Raw genomic sequence first — 25,000 nt, 5'->3', positions numbered from 1 at the left:
ACACATGCATTATATATTCGTTCTTTACTTGTTCATTGCTGTTCTTATTCTAACTGATGTCCATTGTCCAAAAATCTTTTGTCACACATCTGTGACCTCTTCAGCGACACTTTCTGTCCTTGTGTGAGCTCTGCTCAGTCCATTCTGTCCAGAAAAAAATATAACTGTCCTCAAACATAACAATATCTGTTGCACATGGTAACCACATCACCAATTTTGCAACGCACACACACTTTCATGTGTATGTGCATGTGTAAATATATGCATGTATCTGTGTGTGTGTGTGTGTGGTGTGTATATATATATATATTATATATATATATATTGTATTTTGGGACGGTCATTTTTTTTCTCCAAATAAACACACGCACTATATATTTGTTCTTCACTTGTTTATTACTGTTCTTATTTTAATTGATGTCCATATATATATATGTATGGCACGTAAAAAGCACCATCCGATTGTGGCCATTTGCCAGCCTCGTCTGGCACCTGTGCCGGTGGCACGTAAAAAGCACCCACTATACTCTTGGAGTGGTTGGCGTTAGGAAGGGCATCCAGCCGTAGAAACATTGCCAGATCAGACTGGAGCCTGGCGCAGCCTCCTGGCTTCACAGACCCCAGTTGAACCGTCCAACCCATGCTAGCATGGAGAATGGACGTTAAACGATGATGATGTATATATATATATATATATATATATATATACATATGTCTGTGTGTGTGTAAATATATGCATGTGTGTGCAAATATATATGTGTGTGTATATATATATATGTATATATATACATACACACACACACATATGCACATATACAAGTGTGTGTGTGTGTGTATATATTTCCTCTGTTCTAATATATGTCATGGTATGTTACGAATATTTTGGTGTCTGATAACATTTTCTTAACATCACAATTCCTCAGGAGGAGTTCTCACTTCAAGAGGTTTTTTTATGTAGAAATGAGTAAACAACAACAAGAGATCAAGAGACAAACTGTTACAATAATAATAATAATAATAATCATCATCATCATCGTTTAACGTCCGTTCTCCATGCTAGCATGGGTTGGATGGTTCGACCGGGGATCTGGGAAGCCAGAAGGCTGCACCAGGCTCCAGTCTGATCTGGCAGTGTTTCTACAGCTGGATGCCCTTCCTAACGCCAACCACTCCATGAGTGTAGTGGGTGCTTTTTACGTGCCACCTGCACAGGTGCCAGGCGAGGCTGGCAATGGCCACGGTCGGATTGGTGCATTTTACATGCCACCGGCACGGAAGCCAGTCATGGCGGCACTGGCTTCGGCAATAATAATAATAATAAGGATAATAATAGTGACTACAACCACCTGTGTCTGTCTTCTCTCTTTGTTGTGTCTGTTCTTCTCCTTGAAGAGTCAGCATCATATATCTGTCTTGTTGCAGTTCTTCGAGGCAATTGTTGATTTGTTTCTTGCATTCTCGGTGTGACACTAAAAGTCAACGAGGATGAAGATAAACAGGTCGTTCACAGGAACATTTCAATAAGAATCCAATGAACTTAGAGTTGTTTGTGTGTGTGTGCATAAAATATATGCATGTCTATATATATATATGTGGCGGCGGTGAGCTGGCAGAAACGTTAGCACGCCGGGCGAAATGCTTCGCCGTATTTCGTCTGTCGTTATGTTCCGAGTTCAAGTTCCGCCAACGTCGACTTTGCCTTTCATCCTTTCGGGGTCGATGAATTAAATACCAGTTACGTACTGGGGTCGATGTAATCGACTTAATCTCTTTGTCTGTCCTTGTTTGTCCGCTCTGTTTAGCCCCTTGTGGGCAGTAAAGAAATATATATATGTGGCTGTGTGGTAAGTACCTTCCTTACCAACCACATGGTTCCGGGTTCAGTGCCACTGCGTGGCACCTTGGGCAAGTGTCTTTTACTAGAGCCTTGGGCCGACCAAAGCCTTGGAGTGGATTTGGTAGACGGAAACTGAAAGAAGCCCATCACATATATGTGTATATATATATATATATATCTATATATATATATATATATATATATATATTATATATACATACAATATGTATGTGTGTATATGTATGTGTGTCTGTGTTTGTCTCCCCAACATCGCTTGACAAGCGATGTTGGTGTGTTTATGTCTCTGTAACTTAGTGGTTTGGCAAAAATAGACCGATAGAATAAGTACTAGGCTTACAAAGAATAAGTCCTGGGGTCGATTTGCTCAACTAAAGGTGGTGCTCCAGCATGGCCACAGTCAAATGACTGAAACAAGTAAAAGAGTAAAGATATATATATATATATATATATATATATATATACACACACACACACCCACACACACAATATTCTATAATTATAAAGATAATTATAGAAAAGGCTTTTAACTCCTATTTCGAAATTTGGTATGTGTTGAAGCAATTAGCTGACCCCTGATTATAATTATGTTTATAATTATAGAATATTTGTATAATTTTACCAAAAAATGTTATTTTAATGTACTGAACTATTTGGTAAAATTATTAATTAATTAATTGATTAATTAGCTAATTAATTAATTTTACACTTTTATTATTATTGAAATTATATATATGGTTGAAATTTGTAGAAAGACAAAAGACGAAGACAGGTGTATAAACAACAAACAGGTGTATTAGTGTAATGCTTGGGAAGGTGAGAAAGTCTTTTACGTTTTGAGCCTACCTTGGATAACGTCGGTGAGGGGAGGGGAGGCTGGTATGCATGGACGACTGCTGGTCTTCCATAAACAACCTTGCCTGGACTTGTGCCTCGGAGGAGAACTTTCTGGGTGCAATTTCAGGATTATGACCGAAGGGGGTCCCCAGTGTGTATGTGTATATGTACATGTGTGTGTGTATATATATATATTATATTGTTGTATTTGGGGATGGTCATGTTGCCAGTTTAGCCAATAAAAACACACACACTATATATATTTGGTGTTAATTTGCTTCAGCTTTATTTTATTTTTTACATTAATCGTATTTCGGCCAGAGTTCTTTCGTCACACTTCTGTGACCTCATCAGTGGTCTCTCAGCCGAAACATTGTGTTAGCAACAAACAAGATGAGGACAAATATCCATCAAATGTAAATAAAGTTAAATACTGGTTTGTTAGTCTGTAGAATCATAGCTGTCGCATTCCACAGAAATCGGTGCCAGGCAAGTTCTTCATAGTTTATCTCATTCTTCTCACCAAATCTGTATTCCGCGATTCTTTACTGTTTATAGCAAGCTTTAAATAGACTTTTATTTATATTGGTCACTCATACATACATACATAATGAAGCTGTTGTATAATTCTTGGAGAGATTTTTGTGGAGGCGCAATGGCCCAGTGGTTAGGGCCCAGTGGTTAGGGCAGCGGACTCGCAGTCATGGGATCACGGTTTCGATTCCCAGACCGGGCGTTGTGAGTGTTTATTGATCGAAAACACCTAAAAAGCTCCACGAGGCTCTGGCAGGGATGGTGGTGATCCCTGCTGTACTCTTTCACCACAACTTTCTCTCACTCTTACTTCCTGTTTCTGTTGTACCTGTATTTCAAAGGGGCCAGCCTTGTCACTCTCTGTGTCACGCTGAATATCCCCGAGAACTACGTTAAGGGTACACGTGTCTGTGGAGTGCTCAGCCACTTACACGTTAATTTCACGAGCAGGCTGTTCCGTTGATTTGGATCAACCGGAACCCTCGTCGTCGTAACCGACGGAGTGCTTCCATCCAAACCACATTATTACTTTCATTACCTGTGTGTGTGTGTGTGTGTGTGCAGGAGAGAGAGAGAGAGAGAGAAAGTGGAATGTCAGAAACAAAAGTACGTGTCAATGTTTGAATAGCAACTTCTTAAGAATTATAATAGTTAGCTGAGCCTCGTTACCGCAGGTAACAACTGTCTTTCTTTGTGATTTCTGGCATAACTGAATTAATATTCACCATGGACACTTAACTACATATTTATTATTAGACATTTGGATAAACTTGTTAAACTATCTGGAAATACACGAAATTCTGCTAAAAAGTGTTTTATTATCGAAGATGTCTATGTTGAGTGCCAGACAATATATTTTCAAAGACTTTGCCACCTGTTTCGGTAAATCTTGTTATTTTGTTTCAATGATATGTGTTTGTGTGTTTGTGTGTGTTTGTGTGTGTACATGTGTATGTTGTGTATGTGTCTTTATGTAAATATATATATATATATATGTGTGTGTGTGTGTGTGTGTGTGTGTACATATATATATGTATATATATATATATATATATGTATATGTATATATATGTATATGTATATATATGTATATGTATATATATGTATATGTATTATATATGTATATGTATATATATGTATATGTATATATATGTATGTATATATATATGTATGTATATATATGTATGTATATATATATGTATGTATATATATATGTATGTTATATATATATGTATGTATATATGTATGTATGTATATATGTATGTATGTATATATGTATGTATGTATATATGTATGTATGTATATATGTATGTATGTATATATGTATGTATGTATATATGTATGTATGTATATATGTATGTATGTATATATATATGTATGTATATATATATGTATGTATATATATATGTATGTATATATATATGTATGTATATATATATATGTATGTATATATATATGTATGTATATATATATATATGTATGTATATATATATGTATGTATATTATATATATGTATGTATATATATATATATGTATGTATATATATGTATATATATATATATGTATATATATATATATGTATATATATATATATGTATATATATATATATGTATATATGTATGTATGTATGTATATATATATATATGTATGTATATATATTTGTATATGTATATATATATATACACACACACGCATACATACACACACGTAAACAAATTTAAAGAAAGAAAAATATATTTAACTCTTTTTGTGTTACAATAAATTTGTTGTTAGCCTGGTTGTAAATGAATAAAGCACCTCATGTAATGCATTTTTTCATATATTATACATTAGTGCCCCTCCCCTCAACTATTATCAAAGCAACACCAAAAAAAAAAAAAGAAAGAAAAATCAATTCTGTGTCCCCTAAACCCTCCCAGTTTTAGAATATTTAAAGTCTATTGCTGGTGCTGGTATTGCTAAAAATAAATACCGCCAATACCACTACTACTACTACTGCTACTACTGCGACTACTACTACTGCTGCTGCTGTACCTGTTCCTCTTTCTGTTGTTGCTGAATGTTGTTGTTTTTCTCTTTCGACCCCTCAACCCCTCCACTCTGCTCTGCTTTGCAGCCCGAAAGACGCGGCGTCTCTGTCAGCCGAGATACACCGCCACGTTGACGTCTTGGGACTGTGAGAGCACGTCCGATGACCTGCAATCGTCGTGCAGGCAATGCTCAAATAGTCTCATGCAGCACGTGCAGAACGTCCTACATGTCTTTTGCATCACATGGCAACCGAGCACCACCATCACCTCCACCACCTCCACCAACCAGAGAAACAAACTTCATTCTGGTGGGAATACAGACATACATATACATATATATGTATATATGCGTGTATATATATATATATATGTATATATATACTCTTATTGATTGTTTTTATTCTGCATCTTTTTACACTTGGCTGTTTTCGTTTGGCAAATATTTTGGCAGTTTTTTTTTAGAGTTATGCTGTTTTATTTAATTTTTTTTTATATATAAATTTTTGTTGTTGTTGTGAATTTGTGTGTGTTTATTGGTGATGCATTTTTCCTTAATCCTTAATAATATTTTCCCCCCTTATTCTTTGCTAGTTTATTTTGAATTGTTTTGCCAGCGTTAGGTTTTAAAGATTTCATTTAAAAAAAAAAAAAAATGTTATTATATGTACACTCTCTCTGTCTCTACACAGATGCATGCATGCATACATATGTACACACATAGTGATAATTTGGAATGGCTGAGGTTTTCAGAAAAAGAAATCAACTAGTTAAGACGCATATTAGAAAAAAAAAAATCTGTAAGCAGAACAGTAAAAGTATGCAAGATTTTTCTCAAGTTCAAAATGTGACATTGTTTTTGTTGCCTGCATTCTAACAATAAAAATTTGTATCTTTGTTGGAAGCCAGTTCCTTCCTTACAAGAAGGCCTCGAATTATGAAAAACGAAAGAGAACCTACATACATAATAAAAGACATACATGCAGCGTACATACATACATACATTCTTACATATACACATACCTGTAGTAAGAATTCGTGCACTTGGATTTCTTAGGAGATACCCAAGTGATTGTATGGGAAAGCTGGGGTTTTCAGGAAAAGAAATCAACCAACTCACACATTATAAGTGCAGTCTGTAAGTGGAGCAGTTAAAATATGCAAGACTTTTCTGAAGTTGAAGTGTGAATTTGTTTTTGTTACCAACATTTCAATGAGGGAGCTTTATATCTTTGTCAGAAACTAATTACTTCATCAGAGAAAAATTTCAAATAATTAAAAATAGTATATATGTATACACAGATATGCAGGAAGTAAATAGACACCTTTAATTTTTCAAAATCTTTTATTTGATATTAATTGGTTGAAGGAGAGGTTTTCTTCTAGCTGCTCGTCCATAAAACCCAAGCTTATGCAGATGTGTACCACACGTTCTTGGACTAACTTCTAGCTGTTTTGCAATGTCAGAAGCCTTCGAACGGGGTTCGTTTTCCACAATTCTCTTCAAACACTGAAGCTTCCTTTCCGAGGGCCCAGGTTGGCTGGGATGAGAATCTGTTGATTCTTTCCCTTGGCTTTTGAATTGCCCTATAATTCTATTAACAGTAGCAAGAGGAATTTGAAGATTTTCACCAATTTTTCACTCAGATTGCCCGATAAATTGACTTCTTTGAAAATCTGACAGTTCTGATGAATTTTTTGTGCGTGGCATGGTTACTCTTCGCAAATGTTTGATATAATGGCACCTGGAATGAAAAAGATTAATTACATTGTAAATTCTATACCGCTGAAAACATTAAAACACATAGATTAGGAATTTTGAAAATTGTGTCTATTTTTTGCATGTCTATGTATATCTATCTATATATATATATATACACACACAAACACACATATATATTACATAGTTAGAAATAAGAGAAGGAAGAACATACTCATAATTTATGTAAAGCCATTCAGATTGATGAAGTGGATGCAGGTTTGTGTTCAGTTTGAATGAGAATGAAATATTGAGTAGATGCGAACACCATTCTGCAGAGAAGTGATGAATAAATATGTGAAGTGTTTCTTGTTTTTATTTCTATATAAGTTGCTCTTATGTATAACACACAACACTGACTTTTTATTATGAAATCGTGGAAAAAATATTTCACATTTGTTTTTTTGTTTTTTTTGCAGTATATTTAGAAAATGAAGTGTTTAGTCAGATTTGTTATAATTGCTGTGTAAAATACATTGAGAAGGGATATGCATTATCAAAATAATACGGAGACTTTAAAGAAACCTTTGAATCTTATCAGTGTACGCTGTAAAAGCCTATCTGTTATGAAGTGTACTGACTGTAAAGTCACTTAGTATGGAAGGATATAAAGGCCAACAAGTATGGAAGGATATAAAAGACATAATGCAGAATGTAAACAATTTCATTAGTCTCCCATTTAAATACTTTTATTATCAAGTATGTTTGTTCTTTCAATAGTCACACACACACACACACACACACACACACACACACACGGTGAATGTTCCTAATAACTATATTTCAGGAACAGAAGTATTCGTATTTTCATAGCAACAGTATTATTATGTATTATTATTGTTGTTGTTTTATTAATTTAATCTTTACATTAAGTAATTAAAGCAATATTTTCAATAATGAAATTACTACATTCTGGCCTTCTGTACCAAAGGTTGACGACAGCCGTCTTTGATGACCATCGGACATATTATTGTTATCAGAGGAGACTGTGACATTATTATCATGATATGTATAGTGTATTACAGACATACACATCAATTAGCTTAGACATTATGTATAACCAACCTACTTCCTGTTAAGGTATCCAGGGTAAGATTTAGTTCTCAAGCATATGTGCACCCCTAAAATCCTGGTCTAAAAATCGGAGGTGGGGGTGGGGAAAGGGTATTTTACACATAAATATGGTAATTAGAATTTTGGGGAGGAAAAATAGACTTGAAATTGTTGTTCGTTAGCCCCCAAGTTGGTCCCGGTTGAATATACCTGTGACCAGAGATGTTTCAGTCATAACCATCCCTTAATTTCAGATATAGTGTAGATCAATGGTTCTCAACCAGGGACTGTTTGACCCCGTAGGGATCCACATATGATTTTGTTGTTAAAGTTTATGTGCAATAAATTGCTTAGACTTGCTGGTTTCATGTAAAAAGCATCCCCTACATTCTCAGAGTGGTTGGCATTAGGAGGGGCAACCAGAACATAAGGACAGATGAAATGCTGCTAAGCCTTTTGCCCAGCCTGCTAATGGCTCTGCCATCTCATCAGGAGTGGATGTGTGGTAAGTAGCTTGTTTACCAACCACATGGTTCTGGGTTCATTCCCACGGTGTGGCACCTTGGGCAAGTATCTTCTACTATAGCCTTGGGTCGACCAAAGCCTTGTGAGTGGATTTGGTAGACGGAAACTGAAAGAAACCCATTGTATATATATATATATATGTGTGTGTGTGTGTGTGTGTGTGTTTGTCCCGCCTGCCCCCCAACCATCGCTTGACAATCAATGGTGGTGTATTTACGTCTCCGTAACTTAGCAGTTCAGCAAAAGAGACCGATAGAATAAGCCCTTGGTTTACAAAGAATAAGTCCTGGGGTCGATTTGCTCGACTAAAGGCGGTGCTCCAGCATGGCCACAGTCAAATGACTGAAACAAATAAAAGAATAAAAGAATATATATATATATATATATATATATATATATATATATATATATTTATTCCATGTCACTAATGAAAATCATCATAGGGTTAATGTCTTTGAGAAGTTCAGTCTATGGATGTGTGTGTATACGTATATAGGCACACATACATACACATCGTATATCCAAAATGACACTTGTACTGCCATCTATGCATAATTCTTCATATTTTTCCAAATGCTTTGAGGGAAGAAAATAATGATCATACACACACACATGTATATATATATATATACACACTCTCTCTCTCACACACATGCACATGTGTGCTATTATGTATAGATGTGTGTATGAGAACATGTATTTGTGTGTGTGTGTGTATTGTCTATCTGGGAACATTGAAAGAAGACCCCCTTCCCCATTAAAATCCCTCTCTCTCTGTCCCTCCCTCCTTCTCTCTGTCTCTCCCTCTCTCTGTCTCTCCCTCTCTCTCTGTCTCTCCCTCTCTCTCTCTCTCTCTCTCTCTTCAATCATAAGTCATTATTCTTTGGCTCAATACTCATACAACTGGAACTACAATCACCATTGCTAGAATTTCAACCACTTCCTTAGAGTATAAAAGACAAATATAGATTATTTGACTTGAATTTGGGTCAGTGAACAAACTAAAGTTATCTATACATCAAACATAATAGATGTGGGTTCAATTCTCAATGGTTTCTCATTTTAAATTTACTTTTAGCATCCTTTTTTTTTTGGAGTGGGAGAGGTCTGCAAACAGTTTTAGTTTAAATGCAAATATACGTCTCTCTCTCTCTCTCTCCTTATTTCTCTCCCTCTCTCTCTCTCCTCTCTCTCTTTCTTTCTCTCCCTCTCTCTCTTTCTTTCTCTCCCTCTCCCTCTCGTGGCACAGGCGTGGCTGTTTGCTTAAGAATTTTGCTTCTAACTACATGGTTCTGGGTTCAGTCCCACTGCATGGTGTGTTGGGCAAGTGTCTTCTTCTATAGCCCCAGGCCGACTAAAGCCTCGTGAGTGGATTCGGTAGAGGAGAAAACTGAGTAAAGGGGTTGGTATTAGGAAGGTCATTCGTTCTTAGAAACCAAACCAAAGCAAAGGAGCAGAGCCTGGTGCCGTCCTTTCACTTGCCAGCTCCTCTCAAACCATCCAACCCATACCAGCATGGAAAACAGACGTTAAATGAGGATAAGGATGATGGTGATGTGCGTGGGTATCATTGTCTCCTTGTCTTGACATCATGTGATTGTCGTAAACAAGTTTCACTGTCATACAAGTGGTGTCCTTCATTTCCAGTTTTCTGCAAAACCTTATTAGGCCGTGAAGAAATATCACCTTGCTTGGAAACAAGCGAGGGTTGGCAACGGGGAGGGCATCCGGCCAAAGAGTATCTGCCTCAACAAGTTCCATCGGACCCATTCAATCACAGAAAACTGGACGTTAAAATCATATATATCATCATCATCATCATATGTCCATTGTCCGTGCTGGCATGGTTTGGACAGTTTGACCAGAGTTGGCAAGCTGGAAAGCTGTTCCAGGGTCCAGCCTGATTTGTCCTGGTCTCTACAGCTGGATGCCCTTCCTAACACCAACCACTTTACAGTGTGTGTTGGGTGCTTTTATATAACACCATACAAGCGTTTTTATGTGGCACTCTCATGTGGCACCACATGGGTGCTTTTACATGGCATTGCCACGAGTGCTTCACACCAATAGAAAGACCAGTCTTAACACTTCTTCTGCCGACTGCGCATCTTCTTGTGTACAGCCAGGCGCCAGGTGTCTCAGTCCTTGCCTGAAAGATTCAGCATCATGAGGTCATCCTTCAGTACTTTGTCCTGTGTTTGCTTGGATCATTCATTTCTGCATAGAATTGTATTTGTATCTGTGTGTGTATATGTATGTATGTAAACTTGTGTGGGCTCATCTCTATGTACAGGGTGCGTAAGATATTTGAGGACAGATTTATGCTTATAAAAAAACAGATATATAATAACAGATAATAACTTTATTTATAAAAAAATGCTATGAGGATAAAGAGAAACCTTTTCTAAAATGTTATTCAATAAAGCCACCTTCAGCTTCAACAACTGCTTCTATATAAGATCTAAACCATCTCCATGCTTGAATCAAGTGGTCCTGGTTTAATTTTGGACATTACTCTGACTATGGCAGCTTTCAAAGAATCTTTGGCGCTATGGTCGTGTTTATTGACCTCCCCGTCAATAGTCCAATGGATTGAGATCTGGGGAATTAGGAGGCCAAATGCTAGGGGTTATGTGATCATGAAACTTTTCAGCCATCCATTCCTGTGTTACTAGAGCCATGTGTGATAGTGCAGAGTCTTACTGAAACACATATGGCCTTCCATTGCATACACTGTCTATCCAGGGCTTAACAATTGTTTCCAGGACCTCAATGTAGGCGGCAGAATTAATTCTAAGGCCTTGTGGAAAGAAGTAAGGAGGCATCACATGTCCTTCATTGCTGACAACCCCTAAAACCATGACAGTTGCAGGAAATTTTGTATGCATAACACTTGGAACTTCAGAAGGGTCTGCATGTAACCATCTGCCATTTCTTCTGTTAACTTTTTGATCTTGGTCAAAGTTTTTCTCGTTTGACAAAAAACCAAATCAAATCTTCTTCTGCTGGATTTTTCAGTTTGTTTAAGAGCCTTTTAGATCTGATGTAGTGATTTTCTTTTGCTTTTTCTGACAAATTGACCTTTCCTCATCATATAAGACTTATATCTGATGTCTTCATGGACAACATTTCTGACTGTTCCTTCTGACACGTGGAGATCTTTTGCAATTGACCTCATGGACTTTCTGAGTTTGTAATCAACGTTCTCCCTGATCAGAAAACTATTCCATCACCGGGTGACTCATTTACAGGTGAATGGACTGGCCCAATGAAAAATGAAGTGTTTTGTTTAAGAACACAACCTGCAGCCATTCTGGGAATTGAAACCACAATGTCATGATTGTGAGTGCAGCACACCTAACCACTAGGCTATGCACTGTCACATATTGAATATGTATGCATACTATAAACTTTGTCCTTTTCATGGGAAACCTTGATCTTGGTGACAAAATTCCATGCCAAACTTTCTTCTGGTAAACTTATATGAAACACTAGTCTTATCTCCTTCGTAGAGTTGATGAGATTTTGACTGATCCACTTAGCAGAACAGATATACCATATTTTAATGTATATATAAGGAACCCCCTAATTTTTTGGGCTTAAAATTTGGAAAAAAGGTTTTGTAAGGGATTACAATACTATCCATGTTTAAGAAACTCCCATATTTTTTAAACCTAATTTTTGACAAAAAGGGTTCCTTATACCTGTTAAAATATGGTAATAGTTACATACTAACCCTAAGGGCACTTGTGGTTTACCAAAAAACTTTAGTTTATATTTTAGTCAATGTAAGGCCTGCAGTTTGGGTGGCTAACTTTTAGGGTTCATATATCACTTTAAAATTTTAGTTTTATTAACAGCCCTTTTATTTCTGTCCCTTTAAGATAAAAACAAACGAAACACGATGAAAACTTAGCAAAACAGTACAAAAACCAATCTGAAAATTTTGAATTCTATTTTAACAATATTTGCCTGGTGTGTTTTTTCTAAAACTCTGTTGACAGTTCCATCAAAGTTGTGTCTTGACTTTTTTCCTCTCTGGAAATGGCGTTTCTTTACAATTCTTCGCATGCAAATTTCATTAATAGCATGATGTTAAAAAAAAAAAATAAATAAATAAAATAAATGAAGCTGAACTATTTTTTTTTTGCTCATATTTATTTGTCTCTTTGGTTGACTGAGCTCCATCACTAGTTCAGTTTACTATTACCCTTATTATTATTATTATTTCTATTACTACAATTTTTATCATCATCATCAGCATTATTATTACTGCTACAACTATTGTCATTAGTATTATTAGCATCATTTTATTTCTACTATTACTACTACTATAATAATAATAATAATAATTGTTTTTATTATTCTCCTGTTATCATCAACATTATTTTTATTACTGCTACTACTACTATAATTATTATTATTATTATTATTATCATCGTCATTGGTATTCATTTCAACTTGTTTGTATTCTTCACATGCTGTGCGGTCAACCAGAAACGCAGAGCAAGGAAGCTGTGGTTAGAATTGCATGGAAAACATGCAACAGTCTAGTAGAAACAATTAAAAAAAAAAAGGAAACAAAACAAACAAAAAATAAACTAAAACCAATCACCCCCCCCCAAAAAAAAAAAACAAAAAACAAACAAACTCATAAACTTTAATAGACTGGTGCAGGCAGACAGCACCAGAGATTCTCTAAGCAGGTTTTCTCGAACCAGACGAATGTGAATTGTCTTCCTGCTAATTACGATGACAGCCACCCAAGTGCAAGATTGCACATCTCTGCATTATTGTATGCACTTTGTTAAATGTTACATCTCTTCGTTATAAAATTATTGCTTCGTGTCTCTTTGTGCATTGCCCAACGTATAATCAGGCGTTCTATTCCTGGCGCCACTTGCCCAGTCGTCTCCAAATGCCAACCCGGCAAGTGGTTGGCGCGAACAATGCTGTTGCAAAGGGTTGTGGGTAGTGCTGGTGTAAGGACGGTGCTTTTGTATGTCCAGTGGCCTGAAGTACTTTTGTATGTCCAGTGGATCTGGACAGTGGCCAGGCTGGATCTCTTTTTCTGTTTTTTTTTTTGTTTTGTTTCATTAAACCTCTCCATCCCCTTCGCCATCTCCTCGTTAGCATCAGCAACACACTGATTGCTAGATTGGGTTGGTGTTGTCGTTGTTGTCGTCGTCTTGCTCTGCTGTGGAGTCTCCATATTTATATTTGCGACAAGTAGTCTTTATTTTATACACACAACTATTTTGGGAGATGATGAATAAGCCTATACACAAACATTGTTTGCCAAGAGGATGTTTTGTGTGTGTACATATGTGTATACACACACGAGTGCGTCTATGTATATATATATGTGTGTGTGTGTATGTATGTATGTGTATATATATATATATAGTGTACAGATGAGGTGCAAATTGATGTGTGGTAAGAAGCTTACTTCCCAACCACATGGTTCCGGGTTCAGTCCCACTGCATGGCACCTTGGGCAAGTGTCTTCTACTATAACTTCAGGCTGACCAAAGCCTTGTGAGTGGATTTGGTAGACGGAAACTGAAAGTAGCCCATTGTGTGTGTGTGTATATATATATATATATATATATATATATATATCTCAAGCATGATTTATTTGTGATCAGAGGTGTTCCTAAACTGAGGTTATACTGCATATATATATATATATATATATATATATATATATATATATATATATATATATGTATATTAGAAGGTTTGGAGATGATGTACAGGTATTTTATATTAGAAGAAATGAGGTACTCAGAAATTCGGATGGTTTTATATTTATTTGTATATGACATGTTTTTAAACATCATATAACTTATATCGTATATTAGAGCTTTCGTCCATTCTGGTGGATTTTTCAAATTCGAATTTGAAAAATCCACCAGAATGGATGAAAGCTCTAATATACGATATAAGTTATATGATGTATAAAAACATGTCATATACAAATAAATATAAAACCATCCGAATTTCTGAGTACCTCATTTCTTCTAATATACATATATATATATATATCGTCTGGCACCTGTGTCCGTGGCACATAAAAAAAAAAACACCATCCGAGCGTGGCCGTTCGCCAGCCTCGTCTGACATCTGTGTCGGTGGCACATAAAAAGCACCCATTACCATCACGGAGTGGTTGGCGTTAGGAAGGGCATCCAGCTGTAGAAACACTGCCAGATCTGACTGACCTGGTGCAACCTTCGGGCTTCCAATACCCCAGTTGAACCGTCCAACCCATGCTAGCATGGAAAGCGGACGTTAAACGATGATGATGATGATGATGATATATATATATATATCATCATCATCATCATCATTTAGCGTCCGCTTTCCATGCTAGCATGGGTTGGACGGTTCGACTGGGGATCTGGGAAGCTGGAAGGCTTCGTCAGGCCTATATGTATGTGTGTGTGTAGTAAATAGATGTACAACTGCTACTGTATTAAGTTTAGAGCTGCACATGGATTATCTTAATCCAGTCTGTTTTCAATGCTGTATTTAGTAGAATCCCTTGCCATGATATACGGAGGAGCAAATGTACAAGAAATTAAGATAAACTCAGATCGTTATTAGTTTCTCCATAGGATTAACCTTTGCCCTTGTTTGGAACATTTGCAGTTTTGGAAACTAGTTTTTTTCCATAATCTCTCAGATCTTTTCCCGTAGATGGAACTTCGTCTTCAGACCATTATTCTTTCTTTGCAAAATAGTGTCAGCCTGGTTGAAAGTCCTCAGTAAATGGCGTTATGCTTTGGTTTTGGTTGGTTGTAGTTTTTAAAACTATTGTCTTTTTTTTTTTGTTTTTATCATCTCCGAATGGAATAGTTTATCTAGGCACACACATACACACATACACGCGCACACACACACATATATGGCTGTGTGTTTAAGAAATTAACTTCCCAACCAAGTAATTTTGGGGTCTGTCCCACTGTGTGATACCTTTAATATCTCTGCCTTAAAACACACCTGTCCAAGGTGTGACACCTTGGGCAGGTATGTTTTCTACTGTAACCTAAAACCAACCAAAGCCTTGTAACTAGATTTGGTAGAAAAAAAAAACTAAAATAAACTTCTAATGTACGTTTGTGCTCCGTGGAAGGTGTGACCTGCAAGGTGTGTTGCTTCTGCTCTCATCCATAAATTACCTGACCTGCAAATTATGTGACCTGCAAGGTGTGTTGCTGCTGCTATTAGTTCTCTCATCAGTAAATTATCTGCTTAGTTGGTGCCTTCAGTGATGGGGGGAAATAAGGGATTCCTTACTTGTAAAACAAAGGTTAGTGGCAGGAAGAGCATCCAGCTGTAAAACACTCTTGAAAAGTAATCATTTTCTAACGAGGGAAAATGGACAGAAAACGAATAAACAAGATTTCTCTTGCTTTCTATCCCTCCTCTCTCTCTCTCTCTCTATATATATATATATATATATATATATATATATATATATATGTGTGTGTGTGTATATATATGTGTGTGTGTGTGTGTATATATATATATATATATATATATATATAATACACACACATATACATATGTACATACACACGCTCCACGCAATGAACCTGACGAATAAATTAATCATTAAAAAGTAATCCAGGTGTGTTAGATCAAGTAACAGGTACAAACTATAATTCTTAAACGATAAGTTGGATACATTAATCACAGCGAACAACAGTAATCAGATAAGGAATGAAGAATTATATTGTTACACGACATTATTCACTCACATTTGTTTAATAAAAGAAAAAAAAAAAGTAATGCAAATTTTTGAAAGACTTCAAACAAAGGCAGAAGATTTCAACAGAAATATGGTAATAAAAGGGTTTAAGAAACAGACTTTGGTTTCTTCCAAATTGTTTTTTTTTTCCAGAAAAATTCTAATTTATTTCCTATCTGTTGGTTATCGTAGAATTATGTATGAGATAAACAGAGGTAAAATTAATGGATGCAAGAGGTCGTATTGCTGTGATTATTGATGGAGTTCTTCAGGCATTCATTATCTGCTTCCAAATATGCCACACACACAAAGGGTGCCATTTTATAAAACTACAACCACGATATTGCGAATTTCAGTAAATTGGAAATTGGTGAAAATGTCTCCCCCCAAGGTCGTAAAACTGAAGACAGCTTTTAACCAGAATGGTTTCCCAGGCCTCAATAAATATTGATGAAAATTTATGAGAGGTTATCAAATTTAATAGGAATCGAATAATGGTTTGATAAGTGAGGTGTCTTTATTTATGGCTCACAAGATAACAATACGCACTACAGCATCTTTTGTTCATACAAACGTTTATTAGTTTCTTTTATCACTTTAACCTATTAGTTCTTTTACTGGTTGTATCGGGCCCAAATATTTTTATGTTATGTGTTTACACCAGCCATATCCAGCCCCCATACCTTCTCTGCAATGTCATTCTAAAAGATAAACTGTCACAACATCGAAATCTCAAAGCTACAAGGATAAAGCAGGATTAATTCAAAACAATATGAATAAATCGAACTCTCTCATGCACCAAATGACAATTGCTAAAATGCATTTGTGAAGTAAAATCATGTAGCAACACCAAATGGCGGTGCCCCAGCATGGTCGCAGCTTGTGAGCTGAAACTAAATAAATAAAAAAAAAAAAAAAAAAAGCTTTACATTTGACTGAATAATCTCAATGCTAAAGGGTTAAGATGCTTAATAAGGATTAGGGTTTCAACTTTGGTTTATTTTGCCATTTGACAACATGTCACATCACTCAATCTTGCTAATGCCATGTAGGAAAGACATGGATATCAGAAGTTCTAATGTCTCTGCCTTGGAAATTTTAAGCTTCATGGTTATGTCAGAAACACGTGTTTAACCCAGTCATATCCAGGGTCCCTGTTTTATGCTCAGACCAGCCAGATTCGGCCTCTCACACCTAACCTACAATGTCGTTCTAAATATAAACAATTGCATCATCAAAATCTCAAATCTATGAGATAATGCAAGATTAATTAAAAGCAATGAGAACAAATATATTTGGCAGAATAAGATGACTGCAACCTGAGAGAAAAATTCTTAAATCAAGCTGTGAATAAACATGAAAATCTTTCTCATTTACCTTCAACTCATTCAGTCATTGGAATATGGCCATGCTGGAGTACAACCTTCGAGGGTTTTCAGTTGAACAAATTTTCTTTTTTTTTTAAAGCCTGGTATTGATTCTTTTTTGTTCTTTTGTTGAACTGCTAAGTTACGAGGATGTAGACAAACCAACACCAGTGGTCAAGTGGTGGAGAGTTACAATCACGCATGCACACACACACACACATATGCACACACACACACACACACACACAGCAACAAGTGGTAAAGGGGATTAACGAACCCTGGTAGATATGTTGAAAGCATTCAGTGATAAATGAGAACTTGGTCAACTCCATCAAATAATCTACCTGTCATACTTGTCGGACACCCTGGATGTGAATTCAATCACAGAATTCGCATCCAGGGTGTCCGACAAGTATGACAGGTAGATCCAAATATTGCTTAGATGGTCACTGGTCAGTTTCTTTCTCCCAAATCCACCCGCAAGGCTTTGGTCAGCCCAGGGCTTTAGTAGAAGACACTCAGCTAAGCCACCACGCTGTGGGACTGAACCCAGAACCACGTGATCAGGAAGCGAATTCCCTAACCACACAGCCATGCTTGCACCTTTTTCCTTTTACATTTAATTTTTTTTTCTCTAAATTCACCTGTAATAATCTCGACTTGATTGCCAAGTTGATCTGGACATGTTTGCTTGGAATAAACCATTTCCATTCCAGTGCAAGAACCATAAATCCAACCATTAAATATAGCACTGACTCGACTGGCTTCTGTGCCAGTGGTACATAAAAAGCATCATCCGAACGTGGCCGATGCCAGCGCCGCCCTGACTAGCTTCTGTGCCGGTGGCACATAAAAAGCACCATCCGAACGTTGCCAGCACCGCCCTGTCTGGCTTCCGTGCCGCTGGCATGTTAAAAGCTCCAACCAATTGTGGCCAATGCCGGCCCCCCCCCCCTGGCACCTGTGCAGGTGGCACATAAAAAGCACCCACTACACTCGCGGAGTGGTTGGCGTTAGGAAGGGCATCCAGCCGTTGAAACTCTGCCAGATCAGACTGGAGCCTGGAGCAGCCCCTGGCTTCCCAGACCCCGGTCGAACCGTCCAACCCGTGCTAGCACGGAAAACGGACGTTAAACGACGATGACGATGATGATGATGAGACTTAAAATGATGGTTGTCAGATTTTTATTTTGCAAGGTTGGGTAAAAAATGGACATAAAGCGATGAAGATTCGTAAATGCTAAAATATTTCATATTGTAATCCTTGATCTACTCACAGGTGATTTTATTTCACTGATAATGTAACAAAAATTATTTAAAAAAAAAAATGAAAAATATCTAAAATGAAAAACTTTAGCTTGTAATACATTTAATTATCGATTATTATTATTTATTATTATTATTATTAATTATTATTATTTTAATTATTTTGTTTTATAAAAATATATTCACTCACGGGTCTGTTGTACACTTGCTTTCATTTTTATGCAGCAACATTGTTTTTTCTAACAGTTTAAAATTTTTTTACAAAAATTGGAAAAAAAAAATTTGAATAACAACAGACAATGACATATGTACACACACACACCTACAAACATATACACATATACATAACACATCATATACACACACATACATGTATACACAATACATACCTACGGACATATACACATATGCATAACATATATACACATACATGTATACACAATACACACACAGACACACCTATGAACATATACACACATATACATAACATTTCATACACACACACACACACATATATACCTACACAAACACACACATATATACTAACACAAATGTATGCACACACACACACACACACACACATGCTGAGATGGTATCAAAAAGTTTCAGGACTAGTTATGTTTAATAAAAAATAACTTATTTACCTAAATTTTAACCTCATCTCCTCCGAAATAGTCACCTTTCATGGCAATACACCAATCCAAGCATGCCTGCCACTTTTAGGATCTGGCATGGAAATCGTTTTCCATAATTGCAACCTTCAGCAATTCCCTCTGGAGCTTTGACAATGGTGACCCTTAAGCTGCATTTCCATTTTGGGGAAGAGACAGAAGTCCGCATGTGCTAAATCTGGTGAATAGGGGTCGGGTGTGGAAATATGATGCCTTGTTGCTTTTGGGCAAGAAACTCACAGGTGGGGAGAGCTCGCTAACAAAGTACCTTGTCGTTGTGAAGAATCCAATTATTTGCACTGCACAGATTCCGTCGCTTTCTCCGGATGTCCTTCAAATGCTTCAAAATGTCGCAGTTGCACTCTCGATTGATGGTCTGTCCCTGGGGAGGAGGGGTCCGAATTCTCAATGCACCACATTTCTGGGAGTGATGCTTGTGGCAGGTCATAGACATTGCTCATCATCTTTCAGGGACGTTCTTCCACTTTTGAAGCACCCATGCCACTCAAAACCTTGTGCACTGTGCATTGCCTCATCACCGTGAGCTTTGCTGAAGCATGTTCGATGTCTCTGTAGCAGCAGACTTCCAAAGTTTAACTCAAAATTCCTCAATGGCTCCTTGTTCCTGTCCATGCCAAAAATCACAGACTACAGCATACGCACATGATCACAAAAGCACAAATTTCACAACTTGTGAAGTAAACACAGCAATGTCACTCAGCACACTGTCTCACAAGGGTCACTGCTAGCTCTCACTGTGCACGCAACCATGTGCTGCCATCTGTTGGCATGCTACAGAACTAGTCTGGGAACTTTTTGATACCACCTCGTATATACACACATGCAAATACAACATTATATATATATATATATATATATATACTTTATTTAAAGCAGCAGAAAATTCAACAAAACCTGTTACTCTGAGTTTCACGTTGCCGTCGTCAGACAGTTTTTGCTAGCAAAAACTGTCTGACGAACGGCAACGTGAAACTCAGAGTAACAGGTTTTGTTGAATTTTCTGCTACTTTAAATAAAGCATATTACTCTACCACTGGTATTTGAGTACTCTTTTTTCCGCCTTGTTTCACATTTATGTGTTTACTCCGGTCTATATATATATATATATAAAATAATATTAGGGAGTATAGCTCCAAACTTACAGGGAAAAATTCAATTTATAGTGGTTTTTCTCTAATTTATATATATATATATATACACTCACATGAGCACTAAAACGCAATGTATGCTAACATTAATTTTTGCCTGATCCTTATTTGGTGCACCTCACACGTTTTTTTCATCAAAACTGCATGTTTTAAACTTGACTATTGCTACTACTACTACTGCTGTTGCTGATGATGATGATGGTCAAAATAAGCTTTGATACTTTCAAATCACTCACCCACCACCAATCACACCACTTCACCTTACTTCATTATGCTTTCTTTTCTTAATTACTAATGATTTATTCCATCCCCTCACACACCTTCTGCCCCCAATCTTAATTTTTTTTTAAATATATTTTTTATTCTTTCTATCTTTGTGAGATCAAATCTAATATATATATTTTATATTTTTTCTTAAAAACTAAATATTTTGATTGTTTTAAAATTGTATTTTACCCTGCCACCACTTCTTTCCAATTTATCTTTCATTTGATTAATTATAATTCTTCGATATTTCTATTTCTGAGTTTTCAAATTTAAATTTTGCTCTCTTGCATATTATGTTTTCAGTTATAATATTTGTTGCGCTTTTTGAAATTACAATACATACATATTATATTATATATATGTGTGTGTGTATATATATATATATATTGGGTTCATGCATAATTATTGTGGCTTTATTTTCGACAAATTTTATTCAGCAAAAACAATAACAATATTTAACAAAAGCATCTTTAAATGACGGTCTGATCATCTGCCAGTCAAATGGGAAACAATATTTGAGGTAGATGGTGAATATGCTTCGGAATAATCAATTAAAGATGTTTTTGCTACATGTTGTTATTGTTTTTGTTGAATAAAATTTGTTGAAAAAAAGCCACAGTAATTATGCACCAACCCAATATATATATATATATATACATATACACACACATATATATATCTGGTGTGAGGAATTGATATTTAAATTAAAATAGTCTTCTATGTATCATATCTAAAGTATTCACACAGTGCCAATAGACCAGTTATTGTGGTATTTGTCTTATGATAACATCTCTCAGGGATTTGCCATGTTAAAAGCATAGATATCAGATGGAGACAATAATTTTGACACCACATTCATAACAACTGGCCTATCTACCGACACTATGTATAAAGTATGATACATAGAGGGACATGATATATATATATATATATATGTATATATATATATGTGTGTGTGTATATGTATGTATATTGTAATATGTAATATATATATTTTAATATAATATATATATCATATACACACACATTTCAGCCAGCTAAATAATTCTCGCATTTTTATACAATATCCAGTTTTATTTACTATTTTTTCCTTCAGCTATTCTTGTTGCATCCCCCCCCACTTAAAAAAAAAATTCCTCCAAATTCTGAAGAAGCGAAGGCCCTTTAGAATTTACTTCAAGAAATCCTTATACATTTATTATCAAAACTAGTATTACTGCAGTTCCCAGTAATACCATTCCTTTCAATGGCATTACCATTCTATAGAATTCTCCTAAACGGCCCAACACCCAATAGTTTTTGAGATATAATTTGTCCGTTACCATCCTTGCTTTCACATACAACATTTCCCCAAGACTTGCGGCTGGAATCAAAGCTCTTAGAGAATGCTGCCAGGCAATGCATTACCATTATTGGAAATTTTCCTGAGGTGTTAATTGTAATTAGTAGAGGCCATTTTTAAATGAAGGTTTCAAATTATGGTTTTAATTAGATTTTTTAAATACATGCAGTAGTTTGAAGTAATTATTAAGATGGGAAAAGTCAGATCTAATTGTTGTGTAACCCTTTGGCTTTCAGATTATGTTTGTCACGTGGAATGCTTAATTTATTCACTCTTGGGTTATCTTGTTGCCGCAAGATTTCAATGATGTAATTATTTTTAGAATGGCATTGTAGCATAAGTGTAAGAGGCCAGATCTGGCCTGTTTGGACATAAAGCAAGTAGGATATTTGGCTTATTTAAATGCTAAACGGTAAACATCACTATTGGAATAACCATGAAATTTAATTTTGTAGTTAAAGGGTTAATTTCAACTTTGAATTTCTGATCCCACCAAATATTACCAAGAAATGATTACCTCCCTTGTATTGTCTGCTAGCGGACTCTATCTTTCTGATATGCTCTATTGGTACACAGATACACACGTTCATATGTACATGCATACAATACACACACACACATACATGCATACAATAAATATATACATACATATGCTTGCATTTATTTGTTACATATTACTGTTAAATAGAATAGAAATAAAATAGTTAGAAATAATTCTCTCAGAAAACAGAATTATCATATTTCCTTTTCAAATTTCAATTTGATTTTTATTGCGTTCCTGTGTTGTTGTTGTTGTTATTATTATTATTATATTATTATTATTATTGTTGTTGTTATTTCTTTTGTTTCACTGTTTTATTTTTGTCTGTTCAGAATTTTATTTGAAAGATTAGAAAAAAAAAAAACAAACAAAAAACAAATCCTAAATAAATGAAACGTTTTTAATCTCTTTTCTTCCCCTCAAAACAAACCAACTATTCCTAAAACCCTCTTGGACCCCCCCTCCTTTGTTTCTGGAACAAAACGAAAAACATTCGGTGCTTTTCCTTGAAGAATTGATTGAGCCCAACATGTGGCGTTACCGGACTCCGCAGCAAAGTTACGTTATTAAGGACCGAAGTTTAATGAGAGGAAAAAGTGTGAAATGTGAGTGAATCAGTTAATTTGTGTGTTTGTTGCTTGATCTTCGTTGATTGATTGGTTTGGATTGTTTTCTGTTTTTTGTTTTTTTATTGTTATATCTGCTCTTGAGCTGAGAATCCATCAAAGATCAATTATTTGATTGCTAATTTAGCGATTTTGTTGTTTTCGGAATGCATTTCACTAATTGCTAACTCATTAATCACTTCTGCAACTGTGTGTGTGTGTGTTTGCTCAATTTGTATGACTCTGTGATTTTTGGGTGCTTTAAAAAAAAAAAAGTGAAGTTGTTTTCAAATTGGTTGTTTAGGATGAGGAAAGCCAAAGAATTCTTTGCCAAAGCATATTGTATTTTCCTCCATAGCAGAAAAGGTTGTTGAGCTATTAAACATCTGTACAATCCAGTGCTGTGTAGATCTGTATCAGTCAGTCAGTCCTAAAACCCAGGATATAACAAGAATTGGACTAACCTTGTTTACATTCATTTTTCTTATGTTCATTAGAGGACTGGGTTTTTGACCTGCAACATCGCAACAATCATACTAACATTGTTTACATTCATTCTGTAGATAGGTGAGGAAGTCTAAAGTGAAGGGGAAATCTCTAGTACCTTCCTTTATCATTCACTTTTGTTCTGTAATAAAATCATTATGGAATTGGGTTTTTGACTTCGAAAATTTTCAACAGAGTTAGATGTATGCAAATATATTGCAAAATGGCTTTGCCCTAATTTTCAAACCTCTTTTGGAAGCTACAAGGGCTGGTCATATCACTCTGTGATTCAATTTTCCCTAACATTAAATAAAATGAATGACAAGCAAATACTCTCCCAACTCATTAAATCTACATGTTGTAAATCTTCAAGAGGCCCATGGAAGTGGTGCTTGTCCCCTGTTTTAAAACATTATATCCCCTAGTTGAATTTTTCCCCTTTAGGAGTTTGAGAGTTAAGTAAATGTCTTCAAAAAAATCCCTGGAATTGGTACTTTAGAATATTGTACCACATGGTTAAATCTGCCATATTGGGAGTTAACTACATGTCTCCTGGAAACATGTAGGAATACATGTTCCCTTTTTTTCAAGTAGTGTAGATGTTAGGGAGGGCATCCAGCTGTAGACACCATGCCAAAACAGACAAATGGAGTCTGGTGCAGTTCCCCGGCCTGCCAGATTCCATCAAACCATTCACCTGATGCCAGTATGGGAAATGGACATTAAATGGTGATGAGGGAAATTAAGGGTAACTAAATCCCCCTTACGTTGACGGTAACATTTTCCTTGAAGGACCTGGCACCTGTTTCTGCCTCAACTTGGATGAACTGTGGCACTCAGAATAAACCATTTTGTCCAAGAATCACAAAGAACAGTCTTCAGCACGACTCAAACTTGTTTCACTTCTCGTGTGTTAAAGAAAGGAATCGTGACATTGGT

At 35.9% G+C, this 25,000-nt stretch overlaps 1 protein-coding gene across 10 annotated transcripts in view; it reads left to right on the top strand.

Annotated features, from left to right (window-relative positions):
- The window catches only part of LOC115224794 (protein kinase C iota type), a 173,314-nt gene that overhangs the window by 128,445 nt on the left and 19,869 nt on the right, over positions 1 to 25,000 (top strand). For 6 of the 10 annotated variants that reach the window (XM_036513638.1, XM_036513637.1, XM_036513636.1 and 3 more), the window contains 2 exons: positions 5,344 to 5,565; positions 23,483 to 23,575. The exons of 2 other annotated variants lie outside the window; for them this stretch is intronic. In XM_036513638.1, the coding sequence (XP_036369531.1) occupies positions 5,344 to 5,565; positions 23,483 to 23,575 (315 nt within the window). The remainder of the gene's footprint in view (positions 1 to 5,343; positions 5,566 to 23,482; positions 23,576 to 25,000) is intronic. 2 more of the 10 variants (XM_036513639.1, XM_036513634.1) reach the window with 1 other exon arrangement.

Source organism: Octopus sinensis, linkage group LG26 (assembly GCF_006345805.1).
Source record: "Octopus sinensis linkage group LG26, ASM634580v1, whole genome shotgun sequence".
Lineage (NCBI taxonomy): Eukaryota > Metazoa > Mollusca > Cephalopoda > Octopoda > Octopodidae > Octopus > Octopus sinensis.
This window is presented reverse-complemented; position numbering and strand designations above follow the sequence as displayed.